Source organism: Zonotrichia albicollis, chromosome 3 (assembly GCF_047830755.1).
Source record: "Zonotrichia albicollis isolate bZonAlb1 chromosome 3, bZonAlb1.hap1, whole genome shotgun sequence".
Lineage (NCBI taxonomy): Eukaryota > Metazoa > Chordata > Aves > Passeriformes > Passerellidae > Zonotrichia > Zonotrichia albicollis.
The window spans coordinates 69,606,000-69,633,822 of NC_133821.1; the positions used below are offsets into that span (position 1 = coordinate 69,606,000).

At 37.3% G+C, this 27,823-nt stretch overlaps 1 protein-coding gene across 16 annotated transcripts in view; it reads right to left on the reverse strand.

Moving 5' to 3' along the window:
• EYA4 (EYA transcriptional coactivator and phosphatase 4) overlaps positions 1-27,823 on the reverse strand; it is a 143,843-nt gene that overhangs the window by 114,474 nt on the left and 1,546 nt on the right. For 10 of the 16 annotated variants that reach the window (XM_026797367.2, XM_026797369.2, XM_026797368.2 and 7 more), the window contains exons 1-2: positions 27,272-27,822; positions 11,469-11,570 (exon numbers count right to left, since the gene is read on the reverse strand). In XM_026797367.2, the coding sequence (XP_026653168.1) occupies positions 11,469-11,510 (42 nt within the window). In that variant the 5' untranslated portion in view covers positions 11,511-11,570; positions 27,272-27,822. Of the gene's footprint in view, positions 1-11,468; positions 11,571-27,194; position 27,823 lie in introns of those variants that run through there. The other 6 variants (XM_074537788.1, XM_074537791.1, XM_074537792.1 and 3 more) reach the window with 3 other exon arrangements.

The window sequence follows — 27,823 nt, forward strand, 5'->3', positions numbered from 1 at the left end:
CCCTGTCTGTATTATTCACCCCAGCAGACAGCATGGCTGCATTTTATTTTTCTGCGTTACTGTACATACTTGGCCAAAGTATCATCACATTCATCATTTACACAGTTGGTTATCTTTTTCCCTATGGATGCTATTTTCCATCTTTTGATTTCTTTCAGCACTGAAAATTTGCAGGATAACCACCCATGACCCATGCATTCCTATGTATACTCTCTACTGATGATTTCCTGTGTGAAAATGTAAATTTTCCAAGAGAACTGAGGTAAGTATTACAGATGTTCATATTTTTTTCTTATCTTTTTCTGAAACCATGTTTTGAGCAAGTATAATTTCTGAGGACTGTGAAGCACTCAGCTGAAAATTTCAGATGTTTTGAAATGCTCCAGTGCTCCTGGTTGGGCACTGCACCACATATTCACTCAATACATCAAGAACGTCCCTTGAGACTGCTGGAAATCACAGGACAGCAAGTTGGTCAGCTCCTGCTCTTGGCATATGCCAGATGGATTTCTGTAACTGGTGATTTTAAAGAAGCTGGCGTGCAGCTCTTTCCCAACCATCTGGCATCCTTTCTCTTCAGTGCACATCATGTTAGGTGAAACCAGACAGCAAGGAATATAGCACTGCCCCTGGGATAATTACATTTATTTCTCAGCTCCACACTCTTACAGGTAAGCATGCTGAATTTTGCAGCCTGATTTGCAGATCCACAATCAGGTCATATCTGCAGTAATGACTGAATATTATTGCAAGACCAGTTACAAATGGAACTCAATGTAGACAAAAAAATTTTACAGGGGTCTTTTTGACCTGCATGGTAGGCATGAGAAATTCATTAATCCATTAAGGAGCATGTAGTACAAGCTTCCTGACCATTATAGTCTGGGTTTTATTATTGTATATTTGAGCATGTTGACCACATCAAGATTTCTTTGTCTGAAAAAATACATAATTTCCCATACACCACAGAACATGAAAGCAGTAATTAGCACAATCTAAACATACTTTTTTTTCTCCTACTCTTTTGAATTGCTGACATAAGCTTTTTGGATGGCAGCTCTGCTTGATGGCCTACTGATGGGCTTTCAACAATAGGCAAATTTTACAGCTGCATAACTATGTTAGAATCAGGCTCTAGATTTCCATTCCATTTTTGTAGATGTAAGTGGTTAACTCCAGCTGCATACACAATTTTCCAAATGCCTATATTTTAAGCAATTCTAAGTCTTCCTTTATCAATAGACCAGTATTTAGACAAAAATATAAAGCAGATCTATAGACTATCAACTGGAAAAAAGGCACTTCTTCAAATTTATTATATTTGGTAGGATGTTTTGTTAAGCAGTTATTCAGTTTTATTTATCACAGCTCAACACCAGGACTTTCAACACAACTCTTTATATGGTTAATGTCCAAAACAGAAGATATCCAGCAGCATCAGAAAAGCAGATGAAGTGTTTTTGCAATACATCTGCTTCCATAGACATGTTTTAATTACATGAACTGAGAGATTTTCAGTAAATAGTTCAGTATAAAGTTCTCAAAATGCTAGCTAATTCTACCCTGCTAAATTTAAAATTAGGTATTATTTCAATCTGGGAAGTTCAGGTCAATGCTAAATCTTCATGTGTTTGCTTTTATCAAAATTGAGTATTGTTGAACCCTAGTACTAAGAAGAAAGAACTGAAGGGTTTATGAACAATCAGCCAATGGTGCATCACATAACTTCCCTTGATCCTACAAGGACTGTTTCCTCTACTTCTACTTTCAATTTGCAGATATCTTCAGATTAAATCTATTATCTTGCAAGGAAAATGTATACTTTTCCTTCAGTAATTAAACTCTGGATTCCTTGACTTAAAAGCAAGTTATGCATGAAATGCAATCTGGAATCAGCTTCTTGAAAGCCTATGATTTTCACTTGTGATGCCCCAAGGAGTATGGTTTAAATTATCATTTACTACAGTTAATAATAAGCATTCAATTTGAAATTACAAACTCACTCTTGCACCTTCAAAGCTACGGGATAAGGGGATAAAATTAGTTTTATTTTTATGAAATTTCTAGATGCAGAGGCTACAAGTTAACCATCAGTTTTACACTGATGCAGTAAAAACCCACTAAAACTCATTATCAAAGCTGTTAACCTGGGCAATGACTTTGAGAACATGGTAGAAAAGCACTTAGACCACAGGATAAACAGCAGGATATCTGCATGTCCACAGCCCACCAAAGCTCCAGCACCACCACAACCACTATTGCTACATGCAAGAAAAAGTACATACAGAAAGATGTATAGATAGATGTATAGATGTATAGATGTATAGATGTATAGATGTATAGATGTATAGATAGATAGATAGATAGATAGATAGATAGATAGATAGATAGATAGATAATGGAAGCTGATAATCAGTAGCCCAGGGTGTGTATTAGAAACTGATTAAATGCATGTGAAGGGAAACCGTAGCTGGATTCAAGGTCCTGAATACTTGTACCCCTGTATGCAGCATCTGACTGACTGTGCACAGCATTCACTCTTCCTGTGTGCTGTATTTCCCTGAGAACAGAGGCTCCTGTGTCCAGTGCAGTGAAGACTGAGTGAATCTAGTTCATGAAGTTAAAAGCCTCCTGGAATGGTCCATGGCAACCAGGGAAAGCAAGGGAAAGCAAGGGAAGCTCAGGTGACCCTAAAGCATCAGGGCCTGTCAGGGTCAGGCCGTTTACATAAATGCAGTTAATAGTGGTTGATGCAAAACAGAGATTCCAATATAACTAACCTTTAACTACAGAAAACACTGCTCCCTCTGATGGTAAAACCCACTGGATGATAGAAATACTCCTCACATTTCATTACAGAATTATTTTAATTTCACTGTTTCAAAAATTGTCATATTATCAAGTTAATTTCACAACTGAAAGAAAACAAATCAAAAAGGAGGAGAGGAAGTGTCAGCCCATTCCACTCAAGCAAAGGCCTAAACTGCTGGGAAAGCAACATGCTGCATTCAAGGCACAGGCTGCTGGAAGAATTTTTACAGAGTAAGAATCTTTGAATGAATGGAAAAAAGAGTAAGAAGAGGTTTTCCTAACTGTCAAGATCACCATTTAGTGAGAAGTTCTTTCTCACCCTTGATCCTATCTGGGCAGGTAAATGCACAAATTCTATTTGCACAGTCAGTAAAAAGGATCCCTAAAAACAGTTAAAACACAGATTACTGGACTTTGGACTACAAGCATGGTTTGACATTTTATTGGATGGAATTTAGTAACTACACTGCCCTGTCCAGCAACACCAGGCTCCCAGGCTGTGGGCTGTGACTGTGTGAATCCCCAAAAGCTCAGGTGGGGGCCCAGCACATTTCTCTGCAAGCCATAAGATGTTCCACAGGGAAGGTGACTTCATGCCAAACTGAGACTTGAAAACCTGTACAATTTTTTAACAGCATTGCTAACTGAAAAAGGATAAACATTCTTTTTCATTTCAGAAATAAGTGATGTTTTCTTTAGCTCCTTCTCTTGTAGACTTTGACTGAATCACATAAAGAAAAATTTCATGTGGCCCAGGACCAAAGACTAAAAATTTAAAGCCAAGTAAGATTTCATAAAAACAGGAACAATAAAGACCTGTGCTACAAAAGATGCTCTTTTTCATGACAGAAATCCCATTAGTCACTGGTTCCAGTACCAAAACCAAACAAAAAACCAAAAAGAATCAAAAAATCATGGTCAGCTAACATTCATTCCTCTGCTGTTAACATGCACGAAAACGAAAGGGAGAGAAACGATAAACCAGATTTGCTGCTACATTTAAGAAGAGGTTTGTTCAGCCTTCCCTTAAACACACCTGGTTTCTTAGTTTCTCCCCTAGAGCTTGCCTTTGTAAGAGCAGCACTCCAACACAAACCTCTGGGTCTCCCAGATGCAAGCTGCTTCGCAGTTGGGCTGGTGACCCAACCTAAACTTGACTAAAGTGCAATCACTGCTCAAGTCCAAGTGCTGACACAAGGCAAAGGATGCTGCCATGACAATATCCTCATAGAGCATTAGGTGCTGCTTTCAAGAGCATGGAGGAGCACGAACAATTCTTAAAATAAATTATTTAACTAATAAATAAATAAATAAATAAATAAATAAAAAACATGAGTTTCAAATTGCTATTCCAATGGGATCCTCTGGGAAAAGTTCTGCCTTAAGTTATATTATGGCAAAACTATTTCCATTCACTGTAGCCAAAACATTTCTTTGATTTTAACATCTTCTTCACATTGCTAAAGATTTAACCAAATATAAGAGAGGACAAGGATGTGAGGGTGGTTTAATGGTCTGCATGTGCCCAGTATGTTTAAGACATACTTTATAAAATAGGAAATTAGATTCTTTGCCTAGCATAATTTTATTATTTAAAAATTATTTCATATTTCTCCCTGTCATTCTTCTCTTTTTTAATACAAGTTGATTTGCAAGTCAACCACTTGGATATGTAGGTAGAGCTCCAATAAAAGCTACTATAAGGAGAAGAAAGAAACCATGACTGTTACATGATGCTGAATAAATATTAGCTGCAGCCACAAATCATTCAGATGTATTTGCTAGTAAAATATTTCTGAAATTATTGCCTTTATTTTGTACTGTATTTCCAAGTCTTTTCCAGAAAAGTATTTAAGCACATGCCTAACTTAAAGCACATGAAAAATCCCATTGATTTAAGTGGGCTTAATCACATCCCCTAAGTCCCACACATTCTTCAGCGCACTGCTGCATCTGGACTTTTTATAATAATCAAATGAGTAGAAACCTAATGTATGTTCAGTGTAAACTATACTTTTCATGTGAAAATGTAGACTTAGTTATTTAATAGGCATGAAGGCACTGGGCATTTAGCCTTGCAAAATGAAAAGGCTAGAGAAGATTGATTTACTGTCATTTTGTTGAATATTTTGCTTTCATTACAAAACCCTGACCCCTTTTTACAGAAGAAGAAAGTATTTCTGAACATGTTAACTTCACCTGGACACTGTCAAAATCAGAAGCCTAAGATGATGTAAAATCTCTGTGCTAATGAAACTTGTATTTCCATTTTGCATTCACAAATATGTCAAATGTGGACACTTTTGGGAATTTTGTGAGTAATTCTAAGTTAAAATTAAATACTAAAATCAATTAGAAGTATAGTATTTATAAATGTGGTATTTTAAATGCTTGAACATGTATCATATCCTACAAGCAAAATTTGTCTGCCGAACTTGGAATGTATCTGTCAGATTCTGATTTATTCTAAAAAGCATCATTTATAGAGAGAGATAATACTTTTATTAGACTGACTCACATGTTCCAAATTATGCATGTATGCATGCACAGATACCAACCTTTTTTTAGGTGAACAGCTCCTTGTAGAAGAGTCAAAGAAGGTCTAGCTGGCCCTGTTTTCAGGCCTTGACAATTTTTTTCCACCTGCAAATTTTTGTTGTTATTTTTTCTAGTGGAGTTATCTGTTACAATACAATAGAAGTCACCTCTGTTATCCATATCACATCAGGGCTGTTACATCACCAGTAATAGAGAATTTCATGCTCCAGGAACCCTGGAGACCCCTGTGCAGAAGGTGGTATCTACCTTGAGGAAAGTTTATGTAGCTTATGGCAGTGGCAATTTTCCCAAGTAGTTCTATCCCTAAAATTCTAGTCTGGGGCCTCTCTGGAGCCAGAAATACCATCCATAACAAACTATATAGTAGCTATGTGTCAGTCCTTGTCAGCAGTCCAAGGACAGCGTGTGACAGCAGAACATTTTCTTTTATTGGTTTTCCTTGTTATTAAATAAAGCCCATACAGTGTCTTTCCATTTAAACCTCTGATACTGGCACAGTAACATCTTCCAGGAGACAGGAAGAGAGCTGAACCAGAGGAAGCATGACAGTGACAATGATAGGAGCATTTCTGTGCCAACTCCTCTTCTCATCCCATCTTGCAAATTTGCAAGCCATGGATATTATTCTGTAGAATTCTCTTGGATACATTTTTAAGAGATTGCATACTTAGCTGTTAAAGCAATGTGCTGTCAAATTAGAATATTAATCAACTCAGAAAAAATGAATATTTCTATTACATGCACGTACACAGTGAACATTTGCATCTTTCATGCCAAACTATTTCTCCAATGATACACAATTCACACCACACACAAGTATACTCAGTTTATTCTGCATGTCAAAATGCATTAATTGCTTCTGAGTGCTGTCTCATTTGGTCTGTCCCATTTGGGAAATGACAGAAATAAAATATATATAAAACTACTACGTAGTTTGAAAAAAGTGCCTTCAAATTTAACAGTGGTGGATTTTTGTACAGAAATGTACAGAGACAGAATGCTGAAGTGATGCAGCACAAAGGAAAGAGCAAAAAAAAGTGTGTGTTCATAGAAGTTGTTATGTCATATGTAAAAGTCTTACAGCTGAGAGAGAACAACATTGATGTTTCTACCTCAAATTCCTATTAGATGAGAGACAAGGAATTATGGTATTACATTTTATTCTTTATTTACTTTAATTCAAACTGGGTGACAATTTTGGATCCTCTATGGCACACCGCCTCTCTGTGCCAGTTACCTTGTCTGTAGAAAGGAGGTAGTAAAATACCTAAGCAATTCTCAATAATACTCTGAAATAAACCTTCAAAAAGGCAGCCTGGTTTTCTACTGCTTTCTATTACAGCTGAGTTGAAGTTATGGCATTTTTCTTCAATGGCTGATTTTAATTAAAAGCAAATAATCACTCATCAAGAAAACTAATTTTTTCTTACTACATTCGTAATTTTTTCACTTACCTATCTTAAATGTTCCTTGCTTTCATAACTGAAGTATTTGTGCATACTGCCATCATTTCATGACCAGCAGCTAGACCAGGTAACTTCCAGATAAGTCTTTCAAGCTACATCACTAACCTGAGAAGATGAATTGCCTGTAATATTCCAAGTCCTACTAATACTGATATAACAGAGATAGCAACCACAACATGCTTTGCTGCAATGCAGTACAGTGAAACAATGCATTTTAAAATTCAGGTAAAGAGTTAAAACTAATTTTTATTTCTTTGCAATGAGCTCCAGCCAAAGTGCTAGCAGGCTGCCCACCCCAGATGTGGGGAAGATTAAATGCTGCAGGTACAGGGCTCATGCAACAGAGAAGTAGCTGCAGCTGAAAACTGATCTGCAAAGGGATCACATCTGACAGCTTCACACATTAAAACAAAACAAAAACGGGAAAACAACCCCATCCAAAAAAGGTTGCCAAAGATCGTCCATCTGCAAGTGGGCCATAAATGCAAGTAACAGATATAACAGTCTGTACAATCTGATAAAAAAAAATAACTTACCCAGGGCACAAGGGGGATGATTGTCCAAATGTCACAAAAATAAAAACCTGTTCACTCAGGTTTAGCTTCACATCTGCTAGTGTCCTGTCCTACAGCACTGCAATCTATTGTTTAATTCTAGGTTAAAATGAAGTAATCTAAATATGCAGGCTGTTATATAAAAGGACCAGGGGATGAAATTACACCAGTTTCTAATAAGGCCCTTTGAAACCCTAAACTAGTGAGTTAGCAGCCAAATTGTTCTTCTTCTACTAATACAGACTGAACAGAAAGTGATGACTAAAAGAGACAAAATAAAGAATGTAAACTGGTAGTTCTCAAAATCCCAAGTGTGTCTGCTATACCGAAGCACGGCAGAGAACTATTTAGGTGCTAAAAAATTATAGTTTTATTTATCATCTCCAAGACCAGTCTGGAAAAACTTTTGTCTCCCTATTGCTAGACTCTTCATGAATACAAGATCTGTAAAATTTCCTTCTCTTCCATTTCAAAACAAACAGAACTTAAACATAGCTCCACCTGTCCATGTAAGACCAATTGGCATTGTTTAAAGTATTCTTTCACTTGGTAAGTTGTGGTCTGCACCTGATGACAAACCTCACGCCAGAAAATGAAAAGGATCATTTGGTTATTTTCTTCTATCTATGCTATACATGTCTTACTATTTTCGTCTTTTTCACTCAGAATTGAGCCTTCCCATAAATTTAAAGAAAATTCCATACACGGATGTACAAATATATTCTGCATCTGAACTGGAAAGGAAAAGAGAGTTATGAGCTTTTTTGGACACACATCCACCCTAGAAAGTACAGTAGCATGATATGCCCCATCCCAGACTGCTCCATGCCAGCCGCAAGGATCCACTGGATCTCCACTGCACCTGATGGATCCCAGCTCACCTCTGCATCAGATAGTAAATTGCATCATTTTTCTCCTCGTCTTCAAAATAGAGCCATTCACCTATTCACTTGTGAGTAGAGACAGGAAAGCCAAAGTATAATAAATTCAATTCTGATTCTGACTCTTTTTCTCGCTGAATGATCATGATTAAGATTTGATTCCCCCACCTCTGCCAAAAAAGGGAAGGCAGAGGAAAGGGGGCACAAGAGGTTTCCCAATACAGAGGCTCTACAGTGCAACAATTAGACAAGTAGTCTGACTTCTGGTCAAAAACAGGAGAAACAAATAAATTACTGACATAATGTGTATGTATATATATATGTGTGTATATATATATATTACATCTAATCAAGCTGGCATCTCAGAAAACAGCAGCTGCTCAATTCAGTCAAAAACAACTCTTCAGAGGCTCTGAGAACAGGGTAGCACAGATTCCTGAAGCAGTATGTGGTCATGCAGTCATTGCACTGAGACAAAAGGGAAATAATTTATTTCTCATGTGGCCACAGGGATGCTGTGAAATTGCTCTTAGGTATGATCATATAAATTTCACCTAACTGATATAATTTCAGGACAGGAATCACACAACCAATCATTTCTTATTGGTGCATTTTTTTGAGTTAAAATACTAGTAGTGATCTAAAACTTAGACTAAAGACTGTCAGAATAAAAGCTACACTACAGTATATCATGCTTCAGGAGGATGATCTACTCTCAAAAGTTAGAATAATTTCCTTTCTTTAAATAAAAACCTGAAAATTATTCTTGTTCACTATACCAAGGAACTGTGCCTGGCTTCTTTACCCAAGGATGAAAGATTCTTTAACAGAATTCCCTGGGAAATTAATCCAATAAAGGAATCTTTCTCTACAGAAAACTCGACTGTCCATCAAACACACCATGCAAAAGCAAACACCTTCTAACCCATCCCAGCTGCAGAGAAAGGCAGTCTTTAAAGTAACCAAGGACTAGACTATTCGAAGCCAAGGCATCAGCACAAGTTTGAGCACAGGTCTCACATTCATGCTTATTCACAAAATCTAATACACATGCAACAGAGGCTAGGTCCTTAATGCTCCATGAATTTTCATGATCTAAATATTATGCATTTAATTCCCAAATGAAATTTTGAGGCTGGCATGAAGTACTTGTGCTCCCTGAACCCTTCAAGAATTAGAAATCCTGCCTCATGGGCAGAAACTGCCCAGAGCTAACCAGTATAAAATGCATTAACCAGTACAAAACAGCACAGCTGCACTTCAAGCAGATACATCTGATACCTTAGAGTTTAAACCACCAAAGCCTCCTGCTTCCTGAGATCTCTAGCCCACAGACATGCCCTGTGGCTTGTAAGGAACTAAGCCAGAAATGCTATTTTCTTTTTTGAAAATTGGCTAAGAGAGGAGTTTAACCATGATGTAGCAGTGAAATGGCTTTTGAAGTTGGGAAATGAAGGCTTAGTGCCTGCTCTAGGCAGACAGGCCTCACACAATTCCCAGGACAGTGCCCAAGCTCTAGGTGAGATTTTAGTCTCAGTGCCCACCTGGATAAAGGCAGTGATGAAATGGCTCTCCCACCCATTACCTTCAAGTTCTGACACTGTTAGTGAACAGTAAGAAGAATAAACTTGTCTGGAATCATTACTTTCTGCGATACTAGCATAAAGACAGCAAACACCACCTTCATAGGCAACACAGCACAGATTTCACCTCAATTTGCAATCTGCAGACCATTTTCACATGTAGCATAAAACCATGTAGGAATTATGAGAAATACTACAGAGATTATACTATGATGGGGTCATAAAATTGCTTCTAAAATATATATTTATCAGGCATCCAGTGTTGCAAAAACATTTTAACTACTATGGAAAGATGTTTTTTCAGTAAGCTAAACTGTCTCATCTACCTCCTGTTAATAACCACACCATGAATACTCCACAGAAAAAGTGTTTCACAGATTACAAGAGATGAACTTCTGCCTAATCTTTTATGAACTTTATAAAATTTTATTAAATTACAAAGCCATGTAGCTTTTACAGGCTCTAAAGTTTTGCTTGGGAACACTTTAAATACATAAATATGTGCAGCTGTCCCAGGTAGTGCCACCATGGGGACTTAAGACACTGTTAAGACTTTCCAGTCCTGTACCATTTAAAATCAGTAATAAAACTCTAGTCCAAGATAAAGTCTCAGATAGGAGCTACCCAGCCAGGAGCAAAGTACTCCTTATTAAAGAAAATTACTGACATTTCAGAAACACTGCAATTCTTCCCATTTACTTGCACTTATGTTACCCATAAAAGTCTCTAAAATTTTATATATATATTCAGACTTTTCAAGTTTGTTGCATGGATAACCTCCTTCAGCATGTCAGAAATAGAAATACTAAATCCCTTTGTTCATCTTTAGTACACTAAGTCCAAGCTGAGAATCACAGAGATCATGGTACTGGCAAAATGTGTCCCTATTTATGTAGTAAGAAACAGCAGAAAATTAAGATGCTAAAAAGCCCAATACATTGGATGGCAAGCCCAGATAGTTTTGAATTTCCTCAGAGCCTGCTGTCCCTTCAGAACTGTAGTCTGGTGGTGAGGAGATCTGAAGATGATATCCTTAAAGGCAAGGAAAAATAAGAAAGGAAAGGAGAAAAAATGTCCACCCCATTTTTCCCAGAAATGTTATCAGTGAAAAGAAGAATCTATCTCTGACTTGGGATGGGAGATAGAGTACCAATTCTCACAATCCCCTTGAAATCCAAGAGAATCCTGAAAAAATTAGTGTATGTCATCTGCCAGTCTGACCATTTGAAATATTTTGCTTCTGTTTTTGGTAACCCTTGATTTGGAAAAACTGACAGACCACTATGGACATACATTTTAATGCAATTACTTGAACAAGGCATACCACTGTGAACGATTCTACCATTTTATTCTTCCAATGCAGCTTAATTATATCCCTCTAACAACTGTAGTTCAGCAAAACTACATAACAAAGATCTTGTTTCTTTCAACAGGGAAAAAAGATTAAAGCCACTTTTACCATTTAATGTACAAACTAAAAGGTTTAAAACTAGGAACTCAGAAGGTTTCCCCAGATCTCACTACAATTTTCAAATCCAAAGTAAAATCCTTTCACACAACTTTGTTGAACAGAGTTCAATTTATTCCATTCAATTTAGCAACATTTATACTTACTGACTGTTCACTTAGATCCTGGGAGTCTTCCATTGAGGTCATTCACCTTTCTTTTCCTCCACAAGCAGAAACTATCTTCCTTTCAATTTACAGCTCAGTAGTCTAAATTAAAAGAGAAGATTAAAAAACAACATGTTAATCTATTGTCCTCACTTCCAAGACAAATCTGCAATTAACAAACACCCTAACTGAGGTTGTGGTTTCACTAAAACCTGAAGCAAAGTTCCCATATGAAGATTATTTTCATGTAAAGTGCTTCAACACTTTCAGTATTACTCTTGGAACTATCTATTATATATCAACAGAAACAGGGACTTTTCTTTGACTCCTTCAAGAGAAAAAATAGCTCTGAAAACAAACCAATAAAGAACCTAAAATGTTGAATACAGGCAGCTGTTTAAGTAGTCAACAAATGATAACCCTTGAGAGAACATCTTAGGCAGTTATAGAACAGAACTGCTCATTACACATTTAATGATAACCTCTTAGCCATTAAGTGTCTGACATAAAAACAGGTTATTATGTAATTATCAGCATGAAGTCCCCTCTCTAAGGTTCATTCAATTCCTTTAGGATTAAATTAAATGCACAAAGTGGTTTCTAACAAGCGGCTCCCTACAAAGAGCTAAATGAGAGACATTATCCTAATTATCTGCTATGTCTATGCCTTCTCTAATAGGGTGAATCATTCTCATCAAATATGGAGATCTTCAATAGGAAAATTCTGTTTTCCAGTTCTGCCTGTGAATGATCATGGTAACCCTAACTATAAAGCCACACTATTATTTTACAACCTCCATTCTCAGAAAAGATCCATTTTGGATTTAAGCAAATTTGCATCATTTAGAACAAAAAAAAAAGTGACAGAGATATTTCATATATGCAATAATCATATCATTAACCAAAACTCATGTTACATTAAAAAAACCAATATGTAAACACATATATTAAGGAACCCAAACATCCAGGATTTGCTTATCAATATCACCTACATTTGTTTATCAAGAAGGCACCACAAGGAATTACCATGGACTGTGCTCAATAATATAAACATATTATTGATCTTTGTTTTAAATTCTGACCAGCAAGCACTAATAAACACAACCAGGGGTAAAACATGGACAGCTGTATTGGCATTTGCAGAGTATTTGAAAGGAACCTGACCCATGGAACCTAAGTGGAACAAGCCACATATTCTCACCCACTGCCCTGCATTGCCCTGTGAATATCTCCTCTCTTAATCCCAGGTGCCACTTACTTGCCATACCTCCACTTAATCCCCAAAAGTAATGTTGTTTTGCATAGATATTTTCTAGAACACACACAAATGCACAGCCTCAGTCTACCTTGCTTTCAAGTTTCACCTCGACTTTTCCTGACACCAAATGACACCCTCTTTCTTCCCTCTTGCCTAGGTTACAAAATTATTTTCATTCGCATTTCACTAATTTTTGCCATGATGTTATATAAGGAAAAGACAAATTTCAAGAAAATCATGTTGCATGTATTTCACCATATCATACAGTTGAAAATAATTCATGCTTTTCAAAATGGTTTTAGTATTCTCTCAATTTCAGAGGGATCCAAGACATCAATGTCCTCCCTCACAATGCCTTCAGCAAAACTATAATCACTTCCCATTACTTTTTGGTCAATGTGGAGCCCACACTCCTGTATTTATAAATATCTTCTCCAGTCTTTGTTCAATGAAGCTAAAAGAGGAATTGAAGGGCTTCTTTAAAACACTCACTATAGGCAATTTTCAGAAAGGAGCCTGCCATGAACAATGGATATTTTAAGAGAAAGAAGCTCTACATGGCATTGCCTGCAGCAGTCCCAATCAAAGGAGGCAACTGCAAACACAGTGATGATTCTGACTGATACTAAAATATTCCATTAATAACTTAAAATCTGCTTTGATTTAATTAAAAGGTTTTAGTGTGTTCATGTTATTGCACTGGTAAGATTGCTCTCAGAAAAAAAAGGTCAAAATACAAAATTTGCAGCAAATTATTTGACCAGTTTCTAAGTATGCTGATTGAAAAGTCAGTATCTGGCTTGCATTCAAACAGCAAATGCTCTAATTCTGTCAGTCAGGCACTGAAGGTGGCAGATTCTTCACTTTCTGTATAAAACCCAACTATAACTCAGCCACAGAGCTACACCAGAACAGAGAGACCCATGTTTCTTTCCCTATTAATGGATGCTTAATCAAAGCACTCTGAGATCAACCAATGGATGTCACATTTTTCCAAAAATGAACCCAGGGTATCAAAATTTTAAATACACCATGATGACACAAATCCAATAGGAGTTTTACTACTAAGAACTGCCAATGATTCACCCACAGTATGTGTTGTGTTCCAAAGTTCAGGTGGGTGTATTCACTGGAATGCATCATTAAATAAGCCACGTGTATTAGTCGCCTTCTAAAAAAGACTAACTTTCATGAATTTTAAAGTTACTTTACTGAATTTCAAGACAAAGACAAACTTCTTTAAGTCTTTGTAGAAATACAAAATATGTTTCATACATCATTTGCACAAACGTGCTAAATTATAGGTTTCCAGGGCACTGCTATTCATCTTTACACTGCCTCAAAATTCAGAAGTCCTTACTGGAAATGGAGCTTTTTGAAATAAAATTCAGAAATAATATTTTATCAGTATTATTCTACCTATCAACAGCTAAATTCTGCTTCATTCTGAGCCCAGTTAAAGCAGCTGATTATAACCAACTGCTAACAGAAAGATTTTTATAATGGTAGTTATGCCAATTGCACTTAGACCAAATCCTTTAGGGTTTAGTTTTATAAATTTGTAAAAGGGGAGAAAAACCATTAGAGCAGTCAGTGATTTAAATAAGACCAACATTACTCCCTAATAAAGATATAAAATTAAAGGATAATAGTAACCTCGTGCTGTTTTATGAGGCAATAATCCAGTTACCAATTCAACCTTGTAGTTTATTCCATCAAGAGAACCAGATTAAAAACAGAGGGAGGGAGGGCACTTTTATCCCCACTATATTGCAAGTGTTTCTAACTGGATTTAAATATTTTTAAAACTGTTGTTAAAAGTCTTAAACTCACATACAAGCCAGAATGAAGAAAAATGCCTGTTTCTCCTCTTTACCCACTCCTTGCAGATGTGACTTTAAAACTGATGAAGTGTTTTATGCTCCCAGATAAAAAATTTACCTTTCTAAGAAATGTCTTAATTAGGAGGATTCCTGACTTTCCTCATCAACAAATGCATTTAAATCTAATTTTTTATTTATTTGTTTTTATCTGGGGGAATAAAACACTTCATCAAATTTAAACTGCAACTTCCAGGACTTGACCATGAGGAGAAACATGTGTTTCCTTCCAGAGATACACACATAAGTTAAAGAAAATAAACTGCTTGAGGATCTGCTGCACACTGCTTTATAAATGACTGAAAATGTAATGCAATTTCGTTTTCTATGGGATGTCTGCTATGATCCTGGGCTGCACCTTCCACAGGCTCAAGATAGAATGTGAAGCTTGGGGACCCACAGGTAAAAACCAGCCTTAAAACACCTGAAGTTTCCCAAGAGTATCTCAGAGGCTGCCTCAGGCCCCCCCCCCCCCCCCCCCGTTGGCCAGATGGGGATATGGATCTCCAAGAAGAATCCATCACGTGGAAGAGGAGTTTGGCCATCAGACAAACACAAAAATTTGGGAAGAAAAGTCCTCTCTTCAGCCACGCAGAATTAGTCTTCTGAAATGAAATTCAGGGGCAGAGGGAACGTTGTCCTCAATTTCTACCACATTTTTTCACATTATAATAGTCTTGGGCACATTTTCACATTCTTTTTATTCTGTTTTATGTAAAGAATACCTACTTCTACTGAGATTATATCACGTGATGCTCCCTAGTTCTTCTGAGGCTGTATCATTTGATGCTCTGGCAATACAGTTCAGAAATTTCATGTTCCCAGGCAATATTGTTTTACACATTTTAAAACGTGTTGGTAATGAGCCTAGCAGAAGGATGCTGCTGTGGTTTACACAATGCATTCAGCTACAAAAAAGAACTCATTTCTGTCATGGCCACAGGTTGGGAGTCAAAATATTAAGAGAGCAGTGGTTACAAATTGAGCAATTTCTTATTTTCTAGTGCTCAACTTCAGCAATCTGTGATAGTACTTAGTGCTGATAGCTGCCACTGAATCAATGCAGGATGTGAACCAGTTAGTGAGGACGAGCTCCAGAACCCAAACTCTCACAGTCTCTCAGGCAAGTCTCACTTTGGGTTTGCACCACTCCTACGGAACATCTGAGTAGAATAAAGCACATTCAAGATACTGCAAAAGATTAGGCAAGGCAGGTAATGAGAAAATTGCTTTAGAATCAGTGCAAGAATCTAGTGCATATGCACTGAAATCTCATTAAATTAGATTATTTCATGCTAATTGCTTCCCATGGAACCTGTTTCTTTGAAGGAACAAGGGAAAGGGAATGGGCAGTAACAAACAGGCACTATCTAATAGTCAGTAATTTCCTACCAAAGAAAACATCCTTCTGGTCGTCTGTATGCCTATCACAGAAAGTGTCATGTAAAAAAGATAAAATATAAATGTGAAAAAGATAAAATGTACTTGATAAAGTGTCTTGAAAAAGATAATATATCCTTTTAATTTCCCAAATTAAAAGGAAACCAAATGCTGATTTATTAGAACTTCAACTTTGTCAGCCAAAAAAGTCATCCTGACAGTATGACCTTTTCAGGGACACGTATTCTTCCCTGAGGAAAACAGGCAGGTGAACAGAAATATATTCAGAATTTTAAAATTATTTTAATTCTCAAATTTTACTTTTCTTATTCCAGAAGGATTCTTGATGAAAGCAGAAATGGCTCAGGAATTTTGCATGTGTCTTTAGGCTTAGCTGAGGCCCTTTCCTTAGCTGATGTCTACTATTTGATAGCAATATAATCCTCCTGAAAAACACCTATTTTATTACAGAAACAAATCTTGCTCCTTAGTCTAGAGAATTAATGAGAATATTGTCTTTTCCTTCCTCTTCTTCTAATACTTTTTTTCCCTTCCTTGGGCCTCCTCTGCAGAGGGTTAAATATGGCTGTCTTTGGATCAGTTTGATTTCAGTCCACTTTTAGCTTTCTGAGAATGAGAATTTTACACTCAGAGAAGTTTTAGAGTGTTCTGGAAGCATTTGTAGCACATCCAGTTCCCACTTCTGTGTTAGTGACTTCCAAAAAATGGAGCACCTTCCTCACACGGAGCCCTTGGCATGCAGTGGAGAGCACAGCAAGCTATAACATCATGTACCACCAATTTTAGCTCCAAGCACTTCCAGCAAGCCCTGATGGAATGGAATAGTCTTCCCTGGGTTTTGTGTTCTGCTGAGCACCTGCCTACATTGATTTGCCTTTGAAGATGCATTGCTTAAACAGAGAAGGTAGATTTCTCCTTATTTGGGATAATTTTAATTATGCTGGGACTTCACAGAACAATTAATGCAATGTAACACAGATGAATACCCTATTTTTGCCACACACAGTGTTGTGAACAGGGAAGGAATACAGGAGGAATTTCCAGGATGAGCTGAAAAGTAAACGGACAAACGCAGCTGCTTTCTCTACAAATAGCCCTCATTTTCACAGTAAATACCTGGGTGACAGTGTATGGATTACTTGGAGAGGGCTGCACAGGACACCCTCTAGGATCCATCAGTGTCCTCATCCCAGCACATATCGAGCATGGATGTGCACTAGAACATGCATATGTTTAAGCTGGGTATATGGTATATATTCTAATGTATATAGAAAGTGTGCTTCTGAAATTAATAAGCCTCAAGGTGTGATGTCAGACATTACTAGATTTAGAGTCTTGCTACAATCCCTGCTGGAGATGAAATAGTATTTGTTCCTGCTAACACAACATTTATTTTCAGATCCTGGGTTAGGATGCATGTTAAGAACAGGCATGGGATCTTCAACATCCACCACACATTTACAATTCTGAGCTTGTCTAGTTTCCTTTTACCTTCTCCCTCTCCTGAAAAAAAATAAATTGTAAGTGTGACATAGCTTGTTATTTCCATCTTCCTTTCTGAGCAAGTGAATTCATGCCAGAGATTAAATTCAGTAATCAGAGCAGACACAATTCATGCCACCAAACTGCAACACACTGAAAACTCCTCAAAATTCAAACCAAATTTTTGACTTTCATGCAAGACACTATATATCTGTTAGACAAAGTCTTGCAAACTCTGCATGGTCTTCAATGAATATTTGTATAATTGTCAGTTTAATGTAATTTGTTTCCTTGAACTGATTTTGCTGAAGAGTGGCATTGCGTGTGTAGCATTTGTGGGCATTTTATTTAAAAAATTAAGATGGTATTACCACTCTACATCAGGTACTTCCAAAGTAGAAGCAAGTCATAGCACCAAAAAATCATCTAGTACCAAAAGCCGGCACCAAAGCAAAAAAGCAGAGCAACACAGACGATGGCGTCCCCGCATCAGTTAGGTACATGAACCAGGTAAGAAAGAGAAAGGGTCTGTGACAGATCTGCCTGCTGGTTCTACCATCATACAACAACAAATAAAAAAGGGGGAAACAAAAAGACTTCCTGGCAAATGGCAAACAACTGCAAGCACTGGATCTCATTTACTTTAGTTTTGTAAAGCAACATGTTGGTGCAGCATTTGTCTTTCGCAGCTCTGGGTTCCAAATTTACAGGTACCCAAATATGACTAAAACTGATTCCCCTACTCTTCCTACCCCTCCCATCCCATACCTGTGTAATGAATAACTTTGAGAATTTCAGAATACAGAATTTTAACCCCAACAATACTTCCCTTATCCTTGCAACATACAACACACTGAAATTACTAAAATTGAGATGAGAGCTACAAATCCACTGATTCTTGGGGGCTTCCCAGCTGTGAGACCTCTTCACCCTTGCTTAGATAAGGCATGCAGCTACACAGACTTCATCTACCTCATTCCAAATTAATCAATTACAGAATTTTCCAGAGAGAAATGAATAAAACAAATGCTGATACAGTTTCTGGTCTCAATTTGTAAACAAATCTAATCTAGAATCCCACAGTGTTTCCCTCAAAATAAAGAGAAAAGAAAGGTGGTTCCCAGGGAAAAGAAACAAAACCCAAACAAGTAATGCAAAGATGCCACAGATAGAAGCATACCCTTTTAAATTTTCTAATTAAAATTTTTGTTTTATTTTCCTACTAGCAGGCCATTTCAATGTTTTAAACAGCTAGATTTTTTTTCGGGAAAAGGATTTTGGTTTTTACTAGACAGAGTATTTTGCTTAACTTCTGAGACAATTTTCTTCTGTTTTTTTTTTTTGTAGAAAATAGCTGTGAACAAACCAAAGAAAACATTTCAATTATTTATAAACAAGCCATTGAAAACATTGGTTAGCTAGAATATTTAAAGACACACTGTCAACTTGAAAATATTAATTATTTCTTATTCTGTCTCCCTAAAACATGTCTAATTTACCTTTTACACATAAAAAAACCCTCAAAAACCTTGTGACACAAAATAAGCGTAAAATAACAATAAAGGTTATTTCTAAAACAGAAACATTTTAGAATTTAGGAGAATATAGAAATGAGCATATCCACAAGGTAAAACCAAACCACCATTTTACAAGGCTGAAAAACTTACTGCAAAGAATCCAGCCACATGGTATCCTGAAAGCTGTGACAGCATCATACCTATTCATCCTACTTTCTTTAGAAATCATGCCACACTTTGAAGAGTGTATTCAGTAGCATGAGGATGCAATCAGAGTCACTGTAGAAGTTCAAATTACTTGCTAGGCATACTAGAAACATCCTGATGAAGAAGGAAGTTTACAGCATGCCCATCCTTTTTAGGTGTGAGAGTCATTGCTCAGCAGCTGCTATCCCTGTTACTGCCAAGTGTCTCACATGAAATTCTTGAATGGAACATTTTGAAATGTCAGAAAGAAATACAAAGTAAACTCACTGAAAAGAAAGCTGGGTAGTTTGGTACCAGTTTGGCAGAAGAAATGAAATGTATTTTTTAAGTAAGGTTGACAAAAACTCCTAAATATAGCATTTTAGAAACTGCTATTTCTTCATTCCATGAACAGTGGAAAACAAATAGTGTGAATGCAGAACTGTCATAGAATACAGAACTCTTTCTGGTGCCAGCATGCAGCTCGGGTGCTTTCTGACAGAACAGAAAAATTATTACTCACCAAAACTAACACTGCTGCACCCCAGCCATTAAGTCAAAATGAAACCATCAGAACAAAATGACTGAAAGTATAAAATTTGCTATGTACAACCTTTGTCCAGCACAAAGAAAATGCAAAACCCCATACCAGATGTCCTGTGTAATCTACATTTTTATACTGCTGATCCTCACATGAGCTGCCTCCACTCATTTCAGCTCCTGGCCCATCAGCAGTCCCCACAGGCAACTGTAATGTTGTGACATCCATGGAACAACTTGCAATCCTACAGGCAAATCTCTTTTACTATGAGCCAGCAGTAAGTATGCCACACAAAGTAGTTATAAAAAACAGGTATTCTTAGATTTTAATGAAAACAACTACTTTGACAATGCATCCTTTACCACATTTCCTCATTTACATATTTATTAGCTGTGATCACACTATGTTACATTCTCCTTTGATCAACTAAAATTTGTTAATTGCCTGGAAGAAACATCTTCCAATGTTTAATTACTCCTCTGTTCTTAAATCTGAAACCTCCAATTTTTTAAAGCTTTCTAAAGCTAAGAAAGCCTATAGCTTTGCATTAGTAGATGCACCCATACTCCCTATACAGCTGATGTAACCCCTCTTACTGTGCTGAGTACTTAGTTTAAATTTCTGCTCCTTTTTCTGGCTGCAATACTATCACTATCATTTTCTATGGCTTCCATTTGTTATTTGTTGCTTTTTTTTTTTAAATAAACTGCTGGCATGTAGTGAAGTGCATACTGTTTGCTTGCTTTCAGTTTGCTCAATGAGCCAGCTATTCTCATCAATCTGCTCTCGTCACTATTTACCCATCCCTCAGTCTTTGTAGTAGCAGTACTTTAGGCATTACAGTCTAACAACAGAAGTATAAGGAAGTTTGTAAGAAGAAAAACATCTTTTATTGTCAGCAATTGTTCTAATCAAGGGTATTACTTCTTGTAGAGCTTACTAATCTTGGTGTCACTGGTAAAATAATAAATAGGTTTTGATTTGATGATTGCCCCCTGAAAAACCCTTTGTAATAACACGCTTTTAAAGACTCATTAACAAGTAACTATTCGTGAAATCTATGCTTTAGTTTGCTGTTTAATCCATTTCATTTGTGCCAAGTTGATTTTGTATCCCTCAACTTTATTAATCAAAAAGTCATGTCAACTCAAGACAGACTTACAGAACTTTCTTACATCACTACACTTATCTTTGGAAATCAAACTTGTACTCACATCAAAAATAATATCACTGGTTTGGCTTGCCTGAGTGTTCATAAACCCATGATGCGGTACAGTAAGCATATTTCAGTGTTATATGGGAAAAACATAAAAAAAGGCATTTGGAACATGATAGCCTGTAAGTTAATACTTTGTGACAGTGGAGACTAATAAAAAATAGTTGCCATAAATTAAGCACTTGTCTACAGTGACAGCTATGTAATGGCCACTTCTGAGAAATTATTGCACTTCTTTCCCCAGGAATAGTGATAAAAGAATGCAGCCTGTCACGAGCGCTGCAGCCCTTGGCAGTGACGTCCCACTTCTAGAGGGGTTATGCTCCGCCCGTTCCCTTCAAGCCCAGCTTTTGGACGCAGTGCAAAGATCTGGAAAAGTTCTGTCGTCTGGTATCACATCTGAACTTCCTTCAAGAAAATCACAGCTGTCCCCTCCAAAGGCCCCAGTACTTTCCCTATTGTTTTAACATGCCAATTATTTGCAGCTACTTCGATTTTAGTCAAAAATCCCTGCATCAACACAACCTTTTGATTAAAGATCAAGGGATGATTTTTGTAGACAATGTTTTCATTCTGAAAAATTCCACCTATCCCACAGACTTGACCCTGCACTTCAGTTAATAGGAGTGGCAGATTAGGTAACGGAGACTGTGGTTCTGCAGCTATTTCTGCAGCACCGCTGCCAGGTTCAGCAGCTCGGGTGCTGCCACTCATTCCGACCTTTGCCTCGCTGCCAGCACAGCTGTTTGTGAACCACAGCAAGAGTGGATCCAACTTAAACGAGTGGCCAGCAGAGGCGGGCTGGGGGGCTGCTTTAGAAGTGCTGCCACCAAATGTGAAACCATGGCTTTACGCTTTTCTGTCCTCTGCCGCAGGAAACTTCCACAGATGGAGGTAGGACTTCAGATGAGGTTACTGCTATTGATGCTTATATGAACAAATACTTCTGTATAATGATGCAAAAACAGAGCAAAATGCTGGATCAGTTCCTACAGACCTTACAATCAAACTATTTCAGACTTAGTCCTGACTTGACAGCATCTCGCAAGCTGTTGCTCCAATCCTGGACTTCATTCAAAAAGCTGGGCAGTTTCACAACTACCAGGGAGCAAACTCTTCTATTTCATTTGTTTCATGCCAAAAATTTGACTGCTCGTCCAGCCCTTGGAGAAATCAGACTATCATTTAGTCAGAAAATTGGAAAACAAGCTGAAACATAGCTAACTAGAAACTAGATATCAGAAATTACTAGGGAACACATTATCTAGCCATTTCAGCTGAAACACCTCATATTGCAGGTAACTCAGCTGAAACACCTCATATTGCAGGTAACCAGACATACTGCTGCACAGTGAGCACACGATTCAGATTATACATTGAACACAAAAATTGCTTCTCTGAAGATGCAGTTAACAGAAAAAAAATTAATTTGATCATTATATTACATCCATCTACCATGCCTGATTAGAATAAGCATAAAAATGGGTTGGCTGAGTGGAAAATTACTTTCATCCTCCTATTTGGAAAACCTACCATAGTTTAAATCTTGCCTTGGGGTAACAAACGTTATTTTCAAGACCCTATCCCAGAATATAATCACTGCATTTGCAAAAACTTCTACATCATTCAGCCCTATTAGTTCCCAACTTACCAGTTCTCTGTGCTAAGAGGACCAGAACAGAAATGCTAGGTTGAGTCTGAGTTGCATTGCTAGAACTTGGTGAGGAAATGTGCATAACCTCCCTGAGCTGTGCCTGGTTTTGTGAGACCACGTCTATGCTGGGACACTCAGGAGAGCTGGAAGAAAGACCTCATATGCAGCATGATGTCAGGATGCACAAACTGAAGTGTACAGAAGCTGGTTTAGCTGCTCTCTCTTGGGAGTAAGGCAAACTTCATTTTCTGTGATGTTCTGGGAATACACTACAGTGAATAAAAAGAAACATCCAGACGGGATTTAATATGGACTTCATGCCTTTCATTGAATAGGCTTGGATTTCATTAAATGTCCCTGAACGAGCACAACGTAATTACTCATTTCTTTGAGCAACAATATTGCCTTAATAGAATTTTTAAAAAATACAGACAATTAGCAATATTTCTAACCGCATCATTTTCAAAAGTACAGTTACTGTAAAAGGTATTTCTGTGGTCATGTATAAAATGAAACAAAAAAAAAAGTTCTTACATAGGAGTATGAAAGTGCCTTGAAAGAAAGAAAAAAAATACAATTTGGACATTTGCACTTAACTCTCTTTTTTATTTTCCTAAGTATTTCAGGATCACTTCTCTGTGCATGTAATCTCACACATATAATGTATATTGAGCAGACTGAACTAAGAATAGAGGACTAGATACTCATCTGGCATAATGTGAGACCACTCCAGTAATTTCAGAATTCCTACTTCAATTTGCAACAGCTAAGGATCTGGCACAAAACATCAAGTTAAGTTTCCAATTACCTCTTGCACCAGCATTGATTTCAATAGTTATATACACACAGTCATAGAGGAGAATTATTTGAAAAATTGCAAACTCAGCTCTGTGTTTCTTTTACTTTTATGGTCTAAATCAGACCTTCCATGGTATTTTAATGTAGGTTTTTGTGGTTTAATTATATATATGTCAAGAGTAGACTAGTTACTTGCTGATCTACCCAATTTAAAAAAAAAGGCAGCAGTAATTTTTCACTGCTGAGAACGTGAGCTTATACTGGGTCACATCACAATAGTATTTCATTTTAATGCTGCCAAAAAATCTAGTGCATATTAACTAAATCACGTAACTAATAAGTTAACATCTATGCAAAAAAAATCAGTCTTTGTGTGAATATTTTTCAGGCTGCCTTGGGAGGTCTTTTCTGTAATTTTCTGCTCCAAATTAGTCAAATTTTGTATAGCCTGGCACAACCCTAGCGCAAAGAGAGTATTCAGTCAGCCCAGGCAGACTGAGTTTTTTAGAGACAGCATTTAAATTACATCCAACAGAACTGCCCTCTGCTGCAGTTCTACAGACAGCTGCTCAGTGAAAAGTCACTGTAATAGTATTTATTTAGTTAGTTCTAGGAAAAAGACATAGATCTCTAAATTAATTTATGCATAGAAATCCTCCAAACTAATTATTTTCAAATCCATGGTAACTGCAGCCTAACTCAAACTTTAGTGTCTACTACCCAAGCCTAACAGCCTAAAACCAAAAAAGCCTGACTGGCTTATGGAGTGAGAAGCTCTGAAGATAATCACCAGTTATTATAATCTTCCCTTGGAGAAATAAGTTAAATTTTAACAAATTGAAAATAAAATGCTTAAACTTTAGTATTCCTCAGACAGCCATTAGCATTTGACATTTTGCTCAAAAGCCTAATGACTAGCCTATACAGTCCTGTGACTGAGACTGCCCAGTGATACATTTCAATATAGGATAATCAATCATCAAAGTAATTTTCACTGTTTAACGTTAAAACGAAAAGGCAGCCAGTTATTCAACACATTTTTCGGGCTTGGAGATAAAAAGAAGAACATTCTTTAAAATAGCTTTTGCCTTTAAGGTCCTATATTACAGGCATCCCAAAAGCAATCCTTCTGGCAGCATTGCAAACTACAATGTAGACTAAAAATGTGAGTTTTACTGCCTTTTCAAATAGATTTTATTATTTATTTGACATATGAGCGCTCTTCTTATCTGAGCTTTTGCATTGCAAAATGTGTCCAAGTTCCTTTAACCACTTGTGATTTAATGACAGATTTAATAACACTGCAACACAGAAATGTGGAATTGGCCAAAAATTATTTCATAAAAATCTGATTTCTGTACAGCAACGTCTAAAATGTCACCTAATACATAGAAGTACCTCAGAAAGTTTTTAATACATATTGTAAAGCCTGAGGCTTTGATAGGTAAAACATCTACTGACTTTAAAAGACGATAATTTATTTTTAATAACCATTTTTATTTAATTTTACAAAAAGAAGCAGTTTATACCTTCAGTAGAATCATGCCCTGAAATCTCAGGGGTGATAAAAAGGCCATGCCAAAGCTGAAAGGTTTCGAATATCAAACTATACTATTATGTCAGGGTCAGCAAGATCAATTAGCGCTTTTCAATGACAGAAAAAGGTTAAGTTGGACACACATTTACACAATATTTAAATCCAATAAAGAAAAATAGCACTTATAAGGTGTACTTATAAACCTCTCAATCGATGACTGAAAATCAACACTTTTCTTCCAGTTGCATGCCATAAATGCTGGGATTTTTAACACAAATGTCAGGAAGATTACAGATATATCAGTATCAGATAGCAGAAATACTACTGGATTCTCATGTACAAAGAAAAAAGCAAAGACATATGAGTGTTGCTGCTACCAGACTTGGTTTAGTGGTGAACTTCGAAAAAGCTTTAAAAATACTTTATCAACTTGACATATGTCTGTCAGTCTGATGTCCCTGTGCTTGCATTTTCCCTGCAAACACTGACAGTACCAATACCAAAAATGAAAGCTAGTGAGCAAGTATTCCTATACTCAACTAAAAAACAAACCTAACCCCAGCCCCCAACTGGAAAATACTGTAAATAATCTGTAAATTAGCTAATCCAAAATTTGGAAAAAAGCAAGTGTGCACCCTCTGCAACTAACAGCCAGAAACATGCACACCAGGAAGCAAGGAAACTTACATTTCAGTTCTTAGTATCACAAGAATACTCACTGGAAGCACAGGTATGTTAGAAGTTAATTCGACACCTGTTAATTCAAGCATTGCCATCATAAACATAGCTTGAGCAAAGTAGCTGGTTATGATATCAAGTAAAGCCAGCATAAAATCACAATAAAAATCCAGGAGATTAAGAAAACCTAACGAAAAAGTACACTGTGTTGAAATCAGTGATTTACATTGGTATTGCAATGAGTAAAAGCAATGCAAGATTACTTTTTCTCGACGATATATTTCAAAATGTCTCCTTTTTAAGCCCGTTTCTTCAAGGAGTGATTTGAAATATTTACTACCAGACAGTACCTAATTTTAGGTTTTAAGTGCTTTAACAGCTCTATGAAATATGATCAGCAGCTGCAATATAGAAGTATGCTGAATAAACGCTCCTTATAAAAAGGGAGACCTGCTTTACCCTGAGTTCATAAAATTCCTACTTTCAAGAAGGAAAAAGATAACACAGAAAAAATTGAATAGTTGTGTCCTAGAGTGTTCAACAGAAATTCCAGGAATTTCTTTTTTCTTTCTGTGGTAAGTTGTGTATTTAAGAGAGTAAAGTGCTTTTTAAATTTTAACACTGGAGGATTGCACAAAACATCATCCAATACCACCAGTTCATCAAAGAAACAGACAGGTACCTTTCCCTCACCAAATGCCCATGTTTAACATTAATTCTAGGATTTGCATAAAGTTGAAAGAGTTGCATAAAGTTTAAAGAGTTAAACTTTAACACTTGCATCAGATGCTAAAAATATGCCACATGATACTATCTATAGCTGTATTTCTACAGTTGCCTTGTTTGAAATATTTCAACTGGGAACTGCAACTAAGAACCCCCCAGTGCCCTACTCAATACACTGCTTGTTTAGGGTTTATTTCTTCCATTGGCATTATCCACACAGAATAAATTTATACTGCAAAGTGTTGTGAGGCCATTAATAAATACAAATCCAGCAAGAGTAACCTTCAACTAAATTTATTATCAATACCACCACATACATGTAACAATTATCTGAACATATTATTATCCACATACATGCATACAAATTATCTGAACAAAGATACATAAAAGTTTCGTCAACATACTCCAATTTCATTTCTATTAAATCTGGTAGAAGAACATTTGGTAACATAAATACCGCACTTAAAAAAAAAAAAAAAAGGCAAAAAGACCTGTTTCAGACATAGCCCAGCTAATGTTAGATGTCAAACAGAGAAAGAATCACTAGGAAGAGAGAGAAATGTCAGTCTGTAGTTCCACTTTACTCACAGTATGTGTATATTGCAAGTATGCAAGCATTTGTTATTCGGCAGCATTTTCAGAAATGCTAGGGGAAGAGTCAAACCCGCAGCAATTTTACGAAACTTCTTTTGAGTGTTAGGGAAATGAAACAAAGATACGGCCTGAGCTTTATTGCAAAGTACATGCTTCTAACATCAAACTCCGAGGTCAGACCAGAAAATCTATCTGCCAAACAGAAAAGATACTTTCTTCGCATAACTCCCTCTAAATCTAAACTGCTGATTAGTTTACCTTAGATACGCTTTCTAGTCTCCGCAAATGAAACGAGTAAAACAAAACTCAGAAAACTGCAAATACTCGTTCCTTACTGTTCTAGCATGACTTCATACTTTAACTGGAACCGGCCAGGTCGCTCCCTTGTCTGGTTCAGCGTGCGTCCCAGGGTTTTGGTGACCACCAGCTATTTCCCACCGCCACGGGCGAAGCGAGCGCGTCCCTCCGTGCGCTCGGCTGCCAGCCCTGCCCGCGGCTACGGAGCCGGCGGCACCGCGCCTGCTTGGCTCGGAGCGCCACTTTCATAAATGTAAATGAAACTTTAGATGCCAACTACCGATTGGCAGCGGCGATGCCGTGGGATCCCGCTCTCCCTTGCCGGCGGAAGGCGCCGCGGGGCTGCTCCCCGGGCAGTGCTGTGTCCGGCCGGGCACGGCGCGGAGCCCCCGCGGCTCGGCGAGAGCCGCCGTGTGAAACGCGGCCGGCGGCTCTCCGCGGGTATCTGACTTTGGAAGTGTCTGTAGTGACAGCAGGAGAAGGAGATTAATGGCTAAGAGCCCGCTGGTTTTGAACACGGAGAATCCTGTTACCTCCTCGCGGATCAAGTACGCGCACACACCCGCGCACACACACATGAACACACAAGG